This window comes from Oncorhynchus kisutch, linkage group LG1, assembly GCF_002021735.2.
Source record: "Oncorhynchus kisutch isolate 150728-3 linkage group LG1, Okis_V2, whole genome shotgun sequence".
Classification (NCBI taxonomy): Eukaryota; Metazoa; Chordata; class Actinopteri; order Salmoniformes; family Salmonidae; genus Oncorhynchus; species Oncorhynchus kisutch.
In genome coordinates, this window is record NC_034174.2 from 45454614 (window position 1) to 45471417 (window position 16804).

Sequence of the window (16804 nt, forward strand, 5' to 3'; positions counted from 1 at the left end):
TGGTATGTTTGAAGAGTCAAAATCTATCCTGGAGCCGGGTGAGTCATGGAGGCCTGTCTTCCCGCAACAGAGCGATACTATGGTTTTAATGGTGATTTATAATTCTATATGTGTGCTTCAGATCTTTGATGAGGTGGAGAAGCGCCGGCAGATCTCTATGGCGATGATCTATCCATTCATGCAAAGCCTGAGGGAGGCGCCGTTCCCTGCTCCTGGAAACACTGTCAAGATCAAGAGCTTCATTCCAGAGTCTGGAACAGAGGTATGGAGTATCGATACACACACAAATCAAATTAAAATCAAATGTATTTATATAGCCCTTCGTACATCAGCTGATGTCTCAAAGTGCTGTACAGAAACCCAGCCTAAAACCCCAAACAGCAAGCAATGCAGGTGTAGAAGCACGGTGGCTAGGAAAAAACTCCCTAGAAACGCCAAAACCTAGGAAGAAACTTAAAGGAACCAGGCTATGGTTCACACACACACACCAAGGTTGTTAAAATGTTTTTTTATATTTGTTTTTATTTCTATTAGTTTTCAGATCCCCTTTACTAGATTTAATTTATTTAAAGTTTTATAAAAACATTTCAATTGTTTAGTTTTAGTGTTAGTGACAGAAAGTAGCAAATGCCTGGGAGCAGTGGAGGAAAACCACATTAGTGTCCGACTTTCGGCAATCGCCGATGCACCTCCTCCAATTTCACTCCTTGACTTTTGCATATAGTCTGCTGCTGTAACCTTACCACCCTAACACACCCAATATCTGTGGCATTGCCCATGGAAACAGTCTACCTTTTTTTTTTTTTTTATGATCTAAAATCAGTCTGTTACGAATCCCTTTTGGCCCGACAGTCTAGGGGGGATGGTAATGAGACCCGTAACATAACTCATGCAAATTATAATTGTAACAAAGTAAAAAAGTGAGAACGAAATAACCACGACAACTGAAATCTACCGTCAAACTCAAGGTTTATTTGTAAACACACGGTAATGGGGGGGGAGCAGGAAAAAGGGGCTGAGCTGGACCCAAGGAAAGAAACAATAAGTATTCAAAAACACCCATAAGCTAGACTAGCCTACTTTAACAATAGCTAACTAACTAACCAAAAATACAGTGGGTGGTCCGCCCAGTTCTAACTAGTGTATTTAACAAAGTCTACCTACGGGTAGTGTATGCCCATGGGCGACTTGTCTTGGTTTCCCCTTTTCCCACCAGCAAACAAACAAACACCATAACAATACTCACAGGTGATGAAAAAGTGCTATGGGGCTACAGACATGGCATTTACAGAGAGATTGAGCTCTAGAGCAAACAACTGACAGGGTTTTTAAACCAAGGGAAAGGAACTGTGATAGGGTAGGAAACAGGAGGAGGTGTGTCTTCTGATTGATGATTGATTGTTGACTGATTGGGGAGTGATGATTTTCACCTGTGAGGGGAGAAGGAGAGAAAACAACACAGGATACATACACACACACACAGGATACCTGTATCCGTAACACAGTCTCAATGTGACCTGCCAGATTCAGAAGGTTGAAAACCCCATTAGACATTTTTTTATACACAGGGACACTTGGAAGTAGATCTTAACTGTTAATTTAACTGGAGAGGTTCCAACAAACTTGATGCACCATAGTACACGTCTGTCAGGAGCTCTATTGGGGCAGTCTCGTTAGATCTCTTATATACTGTTTACAGGCATGTTACAAAGGCATGATTTAGCTTAGTCATCATTCATCATTAAAGTTAGGTTCATGCATGTGATAGACCAATACCTCACAAGGCTTCTTCTCTCCAAGCTGAGACCTTGAAAATGAGATTTTTTCATTAAATTGCAGATACTGATAGTCAGGCACTTGCATGAACACAGAAATTGGTTATTAGAAAAGCACAAACAGAACATTTTCCATCACAACCCCATTTGATTTTTACCCCCCTGATTTTGACTAAATTGTTTTTTCATGATTCGTTTTAGTTTACTATAATTGCCTTGACACACACACCCTAGCACATGTGCACACACACAATGGCACAAACAGAGTGCGGGAGAGCTTCAGGTAAAGCGTTAGGATCAGGACCTTCATCCTAGATTACGGCACTAAGATACAGACACACAAATGTATACACACACTGAAGACCTGCTGTCGCTCTGCCCCTGGCCTGTGCGTCTCCAGATCATCAGTTTGACGAGGCCGTTGGACTCATGGTTGGAGCATGTGGATTTCCGGACACTGTTCCACTGTCTCACAAATGAGGAGGTGCTGAAGGTGTTTGCGTCCACCGTGCTTGAACGACGAATCATCTTCATGGCTGAAGAACTCAGGTACAACCCTAACATCTACCCTAATCCTAACCCCAAAAAGGACATCACTGAGCCTGGGTTGTCTGGGACATGGGCAGGCCTGTTGTCTGCATGTTGAATGGGTGTGAAGTTTGTACATGCTTCCCCTCCTACAGTACCCTGTCTCAGGTGCTGCATGCAGTTGCGGCGCTGCTCTACCCATTCACATGGCAACACACCTTCATCTCCATCGTTCCCTCAGTGCTGATTGATGTCGTCATGGCACCCACTCCCTACCTACTTGGTGTCCAAAGGAGCAAACTGGATGATGTCACCGACCAGAGCGATGTGAGTGTGTGTTCTGTGTCTGGCAGAGCAGAATAATGTGTTTGTGTATATGTCAGCTTAAAAAAAACACTGTGATTATGAGTTGTTTGTTGGGGAAAAAAGCCAGAATTGCCATTTTTATTTTTCCCAATAAGTTTCAAGGGATGCTTTGGGATTTTGGCAATGAAACCCTTTATCTACCTCCCCAGAGTCAGAGGAACTCATTAATACCATTTTTATGTCTAATATGAACAAATTTAGAGGTTGTTTCGTGAGCCAATGCTAACCAAAGTTAGCACAGTGACTGGAAATCTATGGGATCTACTAGCATGCTAGCAGTTACCATAACCTTCCAATCATTGTGCTAACGCTAGCTACTTCCTTCAAACTACACGCAGAGATATAAAAATGTTATCCGTGGGTTCATCTGACTCTGGGGAAGTAGATGCTGAAGTATGCCTTTTAAGGGCAGTTGTTGAGTGCCGTGAACAATCAGTTGTTTTACTGTCTGTTTACTGGTGTGTTTGGGTTAAGGCATTCTGGCCTCTACACTGTGTTACAGGCTGCAGATGGAAGCTATCCAGTGACACTCGTTAAGCAACTACTAACAGGATTACAGTCTATGGAAAACACGCACACTCGCTGGTTATCTCCAACCTGAAGATTTATGTTTGTCTATTTATTTGTGTGTGTGTGTCCTCTCTCTCTCCCCACACATGCAGATCTGTCTTAATGTGTGTTATTCTGTCTTACAAACAGATGCTCATTGTGGATCTGACAGAAGGAGCAGAGAGAACCTTCATAACCTGTGTAAGTATTGCACGTATTTCCCCCCTCGGGTTCAGAAACAAACATACAGAAATAATCATAACACAATCATATCAGTAAACTAGTATCACTCCTCCCCACATGATTCTCATTTTGTATTCTGTGTGTGTGTGTGTGTGTGTGTCTGTGCAGTTCAGACCAGTTCTATTCAATGTTTTTCTCTCTCTCTGGCCAAATGTGTGTGTGTTCTCAGAAATACCTAAACATTACCGCTGGTCTGACAACAACCTCTCAGGTTCCTGTCTGTGTGTGTATCCTCTCTCTCTGGCACAGATAGGAGACGAGAGCACCATCCTACCAGAGAAACTACAGGAGGAGCTTCTCCAGGCCTTGTGTTGCAGAAGAGACAACTCCAGTGAGTGGACCCGTCCTCCATTTTGTTATGACGACGTAGATAACCGATGACTAGGGCCAAACACAATCTGAGGGAATTTGTACTGTCAACACATCCAGGGATTTCACTCTTGTTTATTGGGCTGAAATGGCTTTTTAAGAGGTTCCAGTAAACAGTTAAGGGTCTCACAGGTCACACCAAATAAGGATCTCCCGTTCGTCTACCGATCGTTCAGCGCGCTGTTGACCTCTGACTGCCGACATTTCCGTGCTACAGGTAAAATCGGTTTGCGCTTGGTTCACAAGTACTCTTAGCTGGCAAACACTATCGAGCCCTTAAATAACTCAGACTTTAATTCGATTTCAGCTAAGACTGACAGATCGAACCATATAAGTTAGCGTCACGGTCCATACAAACCCAATAATAGAACTGAGATCCTCTGTGAAGAATGAGTGAAAAAGAATATGGATGTGCAACGAAATGGGCTTCATGATTGCTGTAATAGAAATATACATATCTCGCACAGGGTTGAAGTAATGGATTTGTAAGGGATTACAGAAAGACGGTATCTAATCAGTTACTGTACCAGAAATAATATTGTAATCAGATTACAGATTCTTTGGAAAAACTAGATTCCTTTTTAAATTCAGAAAGGATGTTTGTGTGGGGGGGTCTCAATGACATTCAAATCAGCACTGAAAAAAGTTTTTTGTTCCACCTGAGCATGTCTGACCACAAGTCAGAGACCACTATGATGACACACCAAATGTGTATGATGGATCGCGGGAAAAGAGCAGGAATAGGCTTTTGTGGGCTACAGCTATGTCTTCCAATGTTGCGACTGATGTCATCCAAAGATTTTCCAACCTGAAAAAACGCTTGGCGGTAAGGATGAGAGCAGTGGTGTCATCTATGGCGATACGGATATCACTTATTATTGATATCTACATAGCGCATTGTTGTGAATCACACTGCTATTCTCTGATTTAGCTATTTGCGCCTTACGGATTATGGTTGTTGTGGATGGCTGTTCAGAACTCTAAATGTGTATTTGAACCCAATAATGGTTGAATTCAAGAAGTTTAAGCTGTTTATCAATCATTGTTTTTGAAACCAGTGGACAGCCAGTGCGCTCAACAGCTGCATAGGGCAGATCCCAGCCTATGGAATAACAGCTGCATAGGGCAGATCCCAGCCTATGGAATAACAGCTGCATAGGGCAGATCCCAGCCTATGGAATAACAGCTGCATAGGGCAGATCCCAGCCTATGGAATAACAGCTGCATAGGGCAGATCCCAGCCTATGGAATAAAAGTGGGGCTTTTATTGCTCAATCTAATTCATGATGATGAAAAACAAATAAATTCTTAGGCCTAATGGACACATGCTCAAACTTGCACACTTTTGATAGACTTAAAATGGGCAATCTGTAGTTGCTATATCCATTTTTGGACTTATAAATCATATTAATGTAAAGATATTACTATATGTAGTAGAAAGCGATGGGTTAGATGAAGCCTACACAACCAACCCATAAAGTAAAACATAACATCCATATATGGCCAGCTATGTAAACGTTTAGATTGATTTATCCTGCAATAGATGGTTCCTTTTAACATGAGTCTTCAAAATTCCCAGGTAAGAAGTTTTAGGTTGTAGTTATTTAATATATGACTATTTCTCTCTATACCATTTGTATTTCATATACCTTTGACTATTGGATGTTCTTATAGTCACTTTAGTATTGCCAGTGTAACAGTATAGCTTCCGTGCCTCTCCTCGCTCATACCTGGGCTCGAACCAGGAACACATCGACAACAGCCACCCTCGAAGCAGCATTACCCATGCAGAGCCAGGGGAACAACTACTCCAAGTCTTAGAGCAAGTGGCGTTTGAAACGCTATTAGCACGCACCCCGCGGCAGGGTAGCCTAGTGGTTAGAGCGTTGGACTAGTAACCGGAAGGTTGCAAGTTCAAATCCCCGAGTTGACAAGGTACAAATCTGTCGTTCTGCCCCTGAACAGGTAGTTAACCCACTGTTCCTAGGCCGTCATTGAAAATAAGAATTTGTTCTTAACTGACTTGCCTAGTTAAATAAAGGTAAAAAAAAAAAATGTAAACTAGCTAGCCATTTCACATCCAGCCTAATCTCGGGAGTTGATAGGCTTGAAGTCATAAACAGTGCAATGCTTGAAGCATTGCGAAGAGCTGCTGGCAAAACGCACGAAAGTGCTGTTTGAATGAATGCTTACGAGCCTGCTGGTGCCTACCATCGCTCAGACAGACTGCTTTATCAAATCATAGACTTAATTATAACATAATAACACACAGAAATACGAGCCTTAGGTCATTAATATGGTCGAATCCGGAAAACTATCATCTCGAAAACAAAACGTTTATTTTTTCAGTGAAATACGGAACCGTTCCGTATTTTATCTAACGGGTGGCATCCATAAGTCTAAATATTCCTGTTACATTGCACAACCTTCAATGTTATGACATAATTACGTAAAATTCGGGCAAATGAGTTCGCAATGAGCCAGGCGGCCAAAACTGTTGCATATACCCTGACTGCGTGCAATGAAGGCAAGAGAAGTGACACAATTTCACCTGGTTAATATTTCCTGCTAACCTGGATTTCTTTTAGCTAAATATGCAGGTTTAAAAATATATACTTCTGTGTATTGATTTTAAGAAAGGCATTGATGTTTATGGTTAGGTACATTCGTGCAACGATTGTGCTTTTTTTGCAAATGCGCTTTTGTTAAATCATCCCCCGTTTGGCGAAGTTGGCTGTCTTTGTTAGGAAGAAATAGTCTTCACACAGTTCGCAACGAGCCAGGCGGCCCAAACTGCTGCATATACCCTGACTCTGTTGCAAGAGAAGTGACACAATTTTCCTAGTTAAAAGAAATTCATGTTAGCAGGCAATATTAACTAAATATGCAGGTTTAAAAATATATACTTGTGTATTGATTTTAAGAAAGGCATTGATGTTTATGGTTAGGTACACTTTGGAACAACGACAGTCCTGTTTCGCGAATACGCAACGCATCGATTATATGCAACGCAGGACACGCTAGATAAACTAGTAATATCATCAACCGTGTGTAGTTAACTAGTGATTATGATTGATTTGTTTTTTTATAAGATAAGTTTAATGCTAGCTAGCAACTTACCGTGGCTTCTTACTGCATTCGCGTAACAGGCAGGCTCCTCGTGGAGTGCAATGTGAGGCAGGTGGTTAGAGCGTTGGACTAGTTAACCGTAAGGTTGCAAGATTGAATTCCCGATCTGACAAGGTAAAAATCTGTCGTTCTGCCCCTGAACATGGCAGTTAACCCACCGTTCCTAGGCCGTCATTGAAAATAAGAATGTGTTCTTAACTGACTAGCCTAGTTAAATAAAGGTGTAAAAAAAAATATTAATAAATAAACGGCCAAATCGGTGTCCAAAAATAGATTTACAATTGTTATGAAAACTTGAAATGGGCCCTAATTAATCGGCCATTCCAATTAATCGGTCGACCTCTAGTACTGCAATGCCTAAGTTGATCCAGCAACCTGGTCTCAGAGCATTTTGTGTTATTCTGTATGTAAATCCGTGACACTCTTTAGTTTGAAATGTTACATTTGCTATGGTTTCAGAGGACGGATGGTTACTTAAGGCAAAAATGAAACCCAAAAGTAACCCAAAAGTTGCGAGTTCAATCTCATCATGGACAACTTTAGCTAATTTGTCATTTTTTAATAACTTTTTAGCTACTTTGGAACTACTTAGCATGTTAGCTCACCCTTCACCTAACCCTTTAACCTAACTCCTAAACTTAACCCTAACCCCTAGCCTAGCTAACGTTAGCCACCTAGCTAGAATTCGTAACATATAATACGTTTTACAAATTCGTAACATATTGTACAAATTGTAATGGGTAACATCATACAAAATGGGTGATGGACATCCTCAAATTAATACATACCATACGAAACGTAACATATCATTCTAAATGGAGTATACGGTATTTACGAACAGAATAATACGAAATGCTCTTTCCAACCTATGATTGTGTCAGCATCATAGGATGTCTTATAGCAGACAATACTTTAAAACTGACTGAATCTTCTGTTCACGTCGTGTTTTGTCCAGCCTCAGAACATAGTAGAGGCGTGTTGTCGGAGGACTTCCAACATGTGTTTTTATAGACACTTCCTCAGCATCCTGACTGAAACGTCTGTATTCTCTTCACTCTGTGTTTTGTGTCTAGCCTCAGAGGAGTTAAACAAGGTGGTCTCGGAGGCCTTCCTCTCCTTCTTTGTGAAGACGGTGGGTCACTTCTCCTCCCATGTCAAAGGCAGCAGCGGTAGGCAGCCCGGGGTGTTCCAGAAGAAGAGCTTCTGCAAGGCCTCCGAGCACAAGGCCAGCCAACATTTTGTCAAGCGTTTTATCCAGACACAGATGTTTGACATCTTCATACAGGAAGTGGAGAGACGGCCCACACAGGAAGGTCTGACCGCATCACTATCTGACAGAAAAGAATGTAGTAGAATACAATATAACTTTGTACTTCCAAAGATAGATGTGTGGTTAACTTTAAAAACATTTTTCATAGATGTATATTCACTTACCACCTAGCAATGATTAATTTGCTTTTCACCTGTCTTGTTTTTTTTTTTAAATGTAGGATTCTTCCACAAAAAAATTGCGGAGTACCAAGAGAGTAAGAAGAAAGAGAAAGCAATGAGAGGTGAGAGGGCTTGTGGTGTAAATGTAGGCATCTTCAGACAAAATGAACAACTTATTTGTCACATGCTTCTTAAAACAACAGGTATAGACCAACAGTGAAATGCTTACGTATCCTTTTTCAACGATACAGAGTTAAATCAGTTCACTGGTCACGATGGCAACACCCACCCGTAGCACGCGCTCCAGCAGGTGTATCTCACTGATCATCCCTATGCCAAAATCTCATTTGGCCGCCTTTCCTTCCAGTTCTCTGCTGCCTGCGACTGGAACGAATTGCAAAAATCTCTGAAGTTGGAGATTTTTATCTTCCTCACCAACTTTAAACATCTGCTATCTGAGCAGCTAACCGATCACTGCAGCTGTACATAGTCCATCGGTATATAGCCCACCCAATTTACCTACCTCATCCCCATACTGTTTTTATTTTACTTACTTTTCTGCTCTTTTGCACACCAGTATCTCTACCTGCACATGTTCATCTGATCATTTATCACTCCAGTGTTAATCTGCTAAATTGTAATTATTCACTGCTCATGCCTATTTATTGCCTACCTCCTCATGCCTTTTGCACACAGTGTATATAGATTATTTTTCTTTTTTTCTTCTATGTTATTGACTTGTTTATTGTTTACTCCATGTGTAACTCTGTGTTGTTGTCTGTTCACACTGCTATGCTTTATCTTGGCCAGGTCGCAGTTGTAAATGAGAACTTGTTCTCAACTAGCCTACCTGGTTAAATAAAGGTGAAATACAAATATTAAATAAAAAAATATTTAAAATAGAAATAGTGACACGAGGAATAAATACATTTTTTACAATTATATAACACAGTGTACAATGTCAAATAGTTGTATACAGTTGTGATGCTGGCTGAGGGTGACAGTATAGGATTTCATAACATTTGTTGGGGGGTGGATCAGATTTAATAGTGCGGCTAGAAAGTAGATTCCATCAATGTAATTCTCTGCATAATTTCCAATCCCCAATATATATTTGCATACATACATACATACATACATACATACGTACGTACATACATACATGCATAGTACTAGTCAAAAGTTTGAACACACCTATTCATTTCATGATTTTTTACTATTTTCTAATAATAGTGAATACATCAAAACTATGAAATAACACACATGGAATAATCTAGTAACCCAAACAAGTGTTAAACAAATCAAAATATATATTTGAGATTCTTCAAAGTAGCCACCCTTTGCCTTGGTGACAGCTTTGCACACTCTTGGCATTCACTCAACCAGCTTCATGAGGTAGTCACCTGGAATGCATTTCAATTAACAGGTGTGTCTTAATTTGTGGAATTTCTTTCCTTAATGCGTTTGAGCCAATCAGTTGTGTTGTAACAATGTAGAGATGGTATACAGAAGATAGCACTATTTGGTCAAATAAGTCCATATTATGGCAAGAACAGCTCAAATAAGTAAAGAGAAACAACATTCCATCATTACATTAAGACATGAAGGTCAGTCAATTTGGAAAATGTCAAGAACTTTGAAAGTTTCTCCAAGTGCATTTGCAAAAACCATCAAGCTCTATGATGAAACTGGCTCTCATGAGGACCGCCACAGGAAAGGAAGACCCAGAGTTGCCTCTGCTGCAGAGGATAAGTTCATTAGAGTTATCAGCCTCAGATATTGCAGCCCAAATAAATTATTAACTGACCCATATCAACATCAACTGTTCAGAGAAGATGGAGTGAATCAGGCCGTCATGGTCGAATTGCTGCAAAGTAACCACTACTACAGGACACCAATAAGAAGAGACTTGCTTGGGCCAAGAAACACGAGCAATGGACATTAGACTGGTGAAAATCTGTCCTTTTTGGTCTGAGGAGTCCAATTTGAGATTTTTGGTTCCAACCACCGTGTCTTTGTGAGACGCATTGTAGGTGAACGGATGATCTCTGCATGTGTGGTTCCCACTGTGAAGCATGGATGAGGAGGTGTGATGGTGTTGAGTTGCTTTGCTGGTGACACTGTCTGTGATTTATTCAGAATTCAAGGCACACTTAACCAGCATGGCTACGACCGCATTCTGCAGCGATACGCCATCCCATCCAGGTTTGCGCTTAGTGGGACTATCATTTTGTTTTTCAACAGGACCCAATTGAGAGGGTTTGGGATGAGTTGGAAAAGCATTCCAGGTGAAGCTGGTTGAGAGAATGCCAAGAGTGTGCAGAGCTGTCATCAAGGCAAAGGGTGGCTACTTTGAAGAATCTCAAATATAAAATATATTTCAAATTGTATTTGTCACATGCGCCGAATACAACAACGTGAAATTACAGTGAAATGTTTACTTAGAAGCCCTTAAACAACAATGCAGTTCTAAGAAAATCCCCCCCCAAAAAAGTAAGAGATAAGAATAACAAATAATTAAAGATGTAAATAACAATAGTGTCACGTTCTGACCTTAGTTCCTTTGTTTTGTCTTTGTTTTAGTATGGTCAGGGCGTGAGTTGGTGTGGGCAGTCTGTTCTTTTTTCTATAATTTGGGATTTCTGTGTTTTGCCTGGTATGGTTCTCAATCAGAGGCAGCTGTCAATCGTTGTCCCTGATTGAGAACCATACTTAGGTAGCCTGGTTTCACCTTTGAGTTGTGGGTGATTATTTTCTGTTCAGTGTTTTATTGTATTCACCGTTCAGGACTGTTTCGGTCTCGTTATTTTGTGTTCATGATAATAAATTATCAATATGGACACTTGCTGCGCATTGGTCCTCCTCTTCTTCCACCAACAACGGCCGTTGCAAATAGCGTGACTGTATATAGGGGGTACCTGTGTCAAGGTAATTATGTACATGAGGTAGTTATTAAAGTGTCTGTGCATAGATAATAACCGAGAGTAGCAGCAGCATGAGGGGGGAGGCAATACAAATAGTCTGGGTAGCCATTTGATTAGCTATTGTAATGTTTTTCTTCCGCTGAAGGAGAGGAGAACCAAAATGCAGCGTGGTTAGTGTTGAACATCTTTAATATAGATGATAAACATGAACACTACAAAATACAAAAGTGAAAACCAAAACAGTCCTATCTGGTGCATAAACACAAAGACAGAAGACAATCACCCACAAAATACCCCAAAAACATGGCTGCCTAAATATGGTTCCCAATCAGAGACAACGACAGACAGCTGCCTCTAATTGAGAACCAATCTAGGCAACCATAGACATACAAAACTACCTAGAAAGGAAACATACAAAACCCCTAGACCAGGCTAAAACACATAAATCCCCCATGTCACACCCTGACCAAACCAAAATAATGAAGAAAACAAAGATAACTAAGGCCAAGGCGTGACAGCTATTCAGGAATCTTATGGCTTGGGGATAGAAGCTGTTTAGAAGCCTCTGGGACCTACACTACCATTCCAAATTTGGTCACTTAGAAATGTCCTTGTTTTTTAAAGAAAAGCAAAAACAATTTGTCCATCTAAAATAACATCAAATTGATCAGAAACAGTGTTGACATTGTTAATGTTGTAAATGACTATTGTAGCTGGAAATGGCAAAAAAAAAAATAATGGAATACATAGGCGTACAGAGGCCCATTATCAGCAACAATCACTCCTGTGTTCCAATGGCACGTTGTGTTAACTAATCTAAGTGTACCATTTTAAAAGGCAAATTGATCATTAGAAAAGCCTTTTGCAATTATGTTAGCACAGCTGAAAACGGTTGTCTTCATTAAAGAAGCAATAAATCGGCCTTTAGACTAGTTGAGTATGTGGAGCATCCGCATTTGTGGGTTCGATTACAGGCTCAAAATGTCCAGAAACAAATAACTTTCTTCTGAAACTCATCAATCTATTCTTGTTCTGAGAAATGAAGGCTATTCCATGCGAGAAATTGCCAAGAAACTGAAGATCTCGTACAACGCTGTGTAATACTCCCTTCACAGAACAGCGCTAACCAGAATAGAAAGAGGAGTGGGAGGCCCTGGTGCACAAATAAGCAAGAGGACAAGTACATTAGAGTTTCTCATTTAAGAAACAGACGCCTCACAAGTCCTCAACTGGCAGCTTCATTAAATAGTACCCGCAAAACACCAGTCTCAACGTCAACAGTGAAGAGGCGACTCTGGGATGCTAGCCTTCTAGGCAGAGTTGCAAAGAAAAAGCCATATCTCAGACTGGCCAATAAAAAGAAAAGATTAAGATGAGCGAAAGAACAGACACTGGACAGAGGGACTCTGCCTAGAAGGCAGCATCCTGGTGTCGCTAGGAGCGCCGCCACTAGGAGCGCCACCTCTGGTAGCGTTTTCCTGTTTGCTTATAGCGGAATACAGCTCATTGAGTGAGGTTTTAGTTCCAGCCTCGGTCTGTGGTGGTTTGTAGACAGCTACGAAAAATACAGATAAACTCTAGGTAGATGGTGTGGTCAACAGCTTATCATGAGATACTTTACCTCAGGTGAGCAAAACCTTGAGACTTCCTTAGATATCATGCACCAGCTATTGTTTACAGATATGCATAGGCCCTCACCCCGTGTCTTACCAGAGGCTGCTGTTCTGTCCTGCTGATAGAGCGTGAAGCATGTGATGGTGGTGTGATGGTGTGGGGGTCCTTTGCTGGTGACACTATCAGTGATTTATTTAGATTTCAAGGCACACTTAACCAGCATGGGTACCACAGCATTCTACAGCGATATGCCATCCCATCTGGTTTGCACTTAATGTGAATATCATTTTGTTTTTCAACAGGACAATTACCAAAAACACATCACCAGGCTGTGTAAGGACTATTTTACCAAGGAGAGTGATGGACTGCTGCATCAGATGACTTGGCCTCCACAATCACCTGACCTCAACCCAATAGAAATGGTTTGGGAATAGTTGGACCTCAGAGTAAAGCAAGAGCAGCCAACAAGTGCTCAGCATATGTGGGAACTCCTTCAAGACTGTTCGAAAAGCATTCCAGATGAAGCTAGTTGAGAGAATGCCAAGAGTGTGCAAAGCTGTCATCAAGGCAAAGGGTGGCTACTTTGAAGAATCTCAAATATATATTTAGATTTGTTTAACTTTTTTTGTTACTACATGATTATTTCATAGTTTTGATGTCTTCACTATTCTACAATGTAGAAAATAGTAAAAATAAAGAAATCCTGGAATGAGTAGATATGTCAACTTTTGACTGTTACTGTATATGGCACAGTTGTTCCTTGTTTTGGTTCTTAAATACAAGTGATATACTTTTTTGAAAATCAGAATTGTCTTTAACCAATGTTGGTCTTTAATGCAGGGTAAACAGCCAAGTTCCTTACCTTTTCCCACTTCCACTTGCCTCTTCCATTTTTGCAGTAATGCTGGATTTAGTTGGTTGTATTTTTGGGTAGAGTGGACATTTCCATGTTTTTTTTGGGGGGGGGTAAAAATGTGTAAAAAATAAAGTAAGTCTCACACTCATGTATAAACTCTCAGCAATATAATGGGTATTTATCAACGTTTCGGCATCTCTGTGCCTTCCTCAGGGTAATTTCATGAATACTTGAACCAGGTAGACAAACAGTGCAATTAGTGTAACCAATGACAATAGTGAGAGGTGTCATAATGATTAAGTCAATTCAAATGAACTAGTGAAACGGTTACAAAATACTATATGGCATATTAAATATATTACACTATTATCATATAGAAACATAATAGAATATTGTACATATTAGCATCAACATGCATTTTTATTTCATTCAATTTCATTTTTGTTACATGTAATCTTTTGGTTCGACCTTAATATATAATGGGCATCAACAGGGGGAACATATTAGGTGTACGATAATAAGCTGAAAAAATATTTGTTCAATTTACAAGACTAGCTCATGAAGGAAAATTTGTCCATAAGGGCCTGAGATCAAAGTCAATATTCAGACCACTAGGGGTCAATGTTTTTAGATAGGATATCTAGTAAGCCTCCCTTTGTAGTAGTAGGATCTCGATGTTACCTCCTCTCCTTGGTAGAGCAACATGCTCAATGCCTGTGTACTTGAGGGAGGAGATGGGATGGTTACCTTCAACAGAATGAGCTGCTACTGGATAGTCAATGTTTTTACACCTGATTGAGCTGCGGTGTTCAGCTATGTGTTGTTTTAATTGTCTTTTCGTTTGTCCTACGTAGGCTTTTCCACATGAACAGGTGATGAAATAGATTACTCCCTTGGTCTTGCATGAGATGATACCCCTAACAGGGATCTTTCGACCTGTATGTGGGTGTCTGAAGAAATACTTTTTTATAATGCTATTGCACTGTGTGCATGAGCCACATTTGTAGTTCCCATTTGGTGGGCTCAGAGGGCATGTCAGATCTCACGAAACTAGCTCCAATATTGTGTCCACGCTTATAGACCACTTGTGGGGGTTTCTTGAAGAGGTGTGCAGTTTTTTGTCAGATTGCAGAATATCCCGTGCTTTTTCAGGATTCCTTTCATTTTCTCCGAACCCTTGGTGCACTTAGTGCAAAAGATGGATGCGTTGTTTTTCTTCTTTGGTTGAGTTTTTTGTCATTCCTCTTGGTTTTTTAGATATTTTCATCATTGCAGCATCAAGAGTTTTGTCCTTGTAGCCTCTCATTTTGAATTTATCTGTCATTCTTTTAGCATTGCTTTCAAAATCTGACTGGTGGCCACAGATTAGTTTAACTGCATAACTGGCAATATAGTAGACCATTCTTGAGGGGAAGGGGATGCATACTATGCGCACATAGCCAGGTATTGCGATCTGTGGGCTTTGTGTGCAAGTCTGTGTGTAATGCATCATTCTCTTTGATAATCCATAAATCCACGTAGTTTATTTTTCTCTTATCAGTCTGCATGGTGAATGAGATATTCAAAGCTCTCGTTTAGTAGAGTTTGGAATTCATTTAGTTCCTACTGACTTCCTTCCCAGAGCACAAAGACATCATCTATGTATCTCGTCCATAGAAGTATTTTATCAAGTAAGGGGTGTGTCTCTGTTTTATAAAGGAATGCTTCTTCAAATTGTCCCACATACAGGTTTGCATAGTTGGGGTAAAAGGGGAGCCCATGGCTACACTCTGAATTTGAAGGGAAAAGTCTGACTCAAAGACAAAGTAGTTATGGGATAATACCAATTCAGTAAGTTGTAAGATGCAATCATTGGATGGAGCAGGGGTAGAGTCTCTGCTGAAGGAAGTGTTGCAGCGCCTGCAAGCCTCCTCCGGATGTTAGTGTACATGCTCTCCACATCAAAAGTGGCCAGCAGGGTGCCCTCTGGTAACCTTCCTAAGCCCTCTATCAATGAGATCATGTGACTAGTGTCTTTGACATAAAATGGGAGATTCTCAACCATCGGTTTAATGTGGTAATCCACAAATTTAGAAATGTTGGATGTCAGAGTCGATTGCTGCTACAATGGGTCTAATGGGTCTACCTGGACAACTCCACCAGTCTTATTTATCATTTACAACGATTATATCTTTTTTAAACAATTTAGTATATTTCACTTTAACCACAATATTTGTTGTGTTATTTGTTCTGTCTTTTCTGGTGGATTAAACTGAAATTTCAACTACTTTCTATGGCTTGTTTTAAAAAATAAAGATATTTTGGAGATTTCATTTTTGAAAAAACAAAAGTGAGGTTGTAATCTGAATAAAGGGAAAAGGACATTCTTGAACATGGGGTGACACATTCTTACTAATCTGCTACAGAACCAGTATGGAATTAAATATAACTTGTAAATCACTGCATTTAGTGAGATGTTTAATGCTTTAATATTTTAAATTCTTCCCTTCAAATTGACTATATAAATGGGCCCGTTTTATTTTGTCTGGCTTGCCGTTCCATATAAAATGTCATATTTTTTGCTAATATAATTTTAAAAAACAGGTTGCTAGGTGTAGGCAATACCATAAGCAAATAGGTAAACTGGGATATGACTAAAGAGTTCATCAGGGTGATTTGTCCCACAAATAAAGTTATTTTCCTTTCCATGGTAGCAAAATCTTAACTATTTTTGTTAACTTATTTGTTTTTCATTCATGTTTTTGTAAAAAAAAAAAAAAAATGGAGGTAGACCAGCTTTTAATAGTGCAGGTTGTAGATTCCATCAATGTAATTGTCTGCAACATAATTTGGTTAGAAAAAGTATCTAGATCCTCAGGCTGTTTAGGGATCCAAATTGGGGATCTAAAAGAAAGCATGAATCATCAGCATACAATGACACCTTTGATTTTAACCCCTTGATATTATTGTTGGCTCTGATTTTAATAGCTAACATTTCAATGGCCATAATAAATAGATATGCCGATAGTGGACAACCTTGT

The 16804-nt window shown here is 40.0% G+C and overlaps 1 protein-coding gene across 1 annotated transcript in view; it reads left to right on the top strand.

Moving 5' to 3' along the window:
* The window catches only part of LOC109893004 (DENN domain-containing protein 2D), a 30195-nt gene extending 13719 nt beyond the window's left edge, over positions 1-16476 (top strand). Inside the window, exons 7-14 of the mRNA XM_020485974.2 lie at positions 122-262; positions 2176-2324; positions 2459-2630; positions 3369-3419; positions 3711-3792; positions 8033-8272; positions 8450-8512; positions 13231-16476. Coding sequence (XP_020341563.1) covers positions 122-262; positions 2176-2324; positions 2459-2630; positions 3369-3419; positions 3711-3792; positions 8033-8272; positions 8450-8512; positions 13231-13265 — 933 coding nt within the window. The 3' untranslated portion in view covers positions 13266-16476. The remainder of the gene's footprint in view (positions 1-121; positions 263-2175; positions 2325-2458; positions 2631-3368; positions 3420-3710; positions 3793-8032; positions 8273-8449; positions 8513-13230) is intronic.
* The last annotated feature ends 328 nt before the right edge of the window (positions 16477-16804 follow it).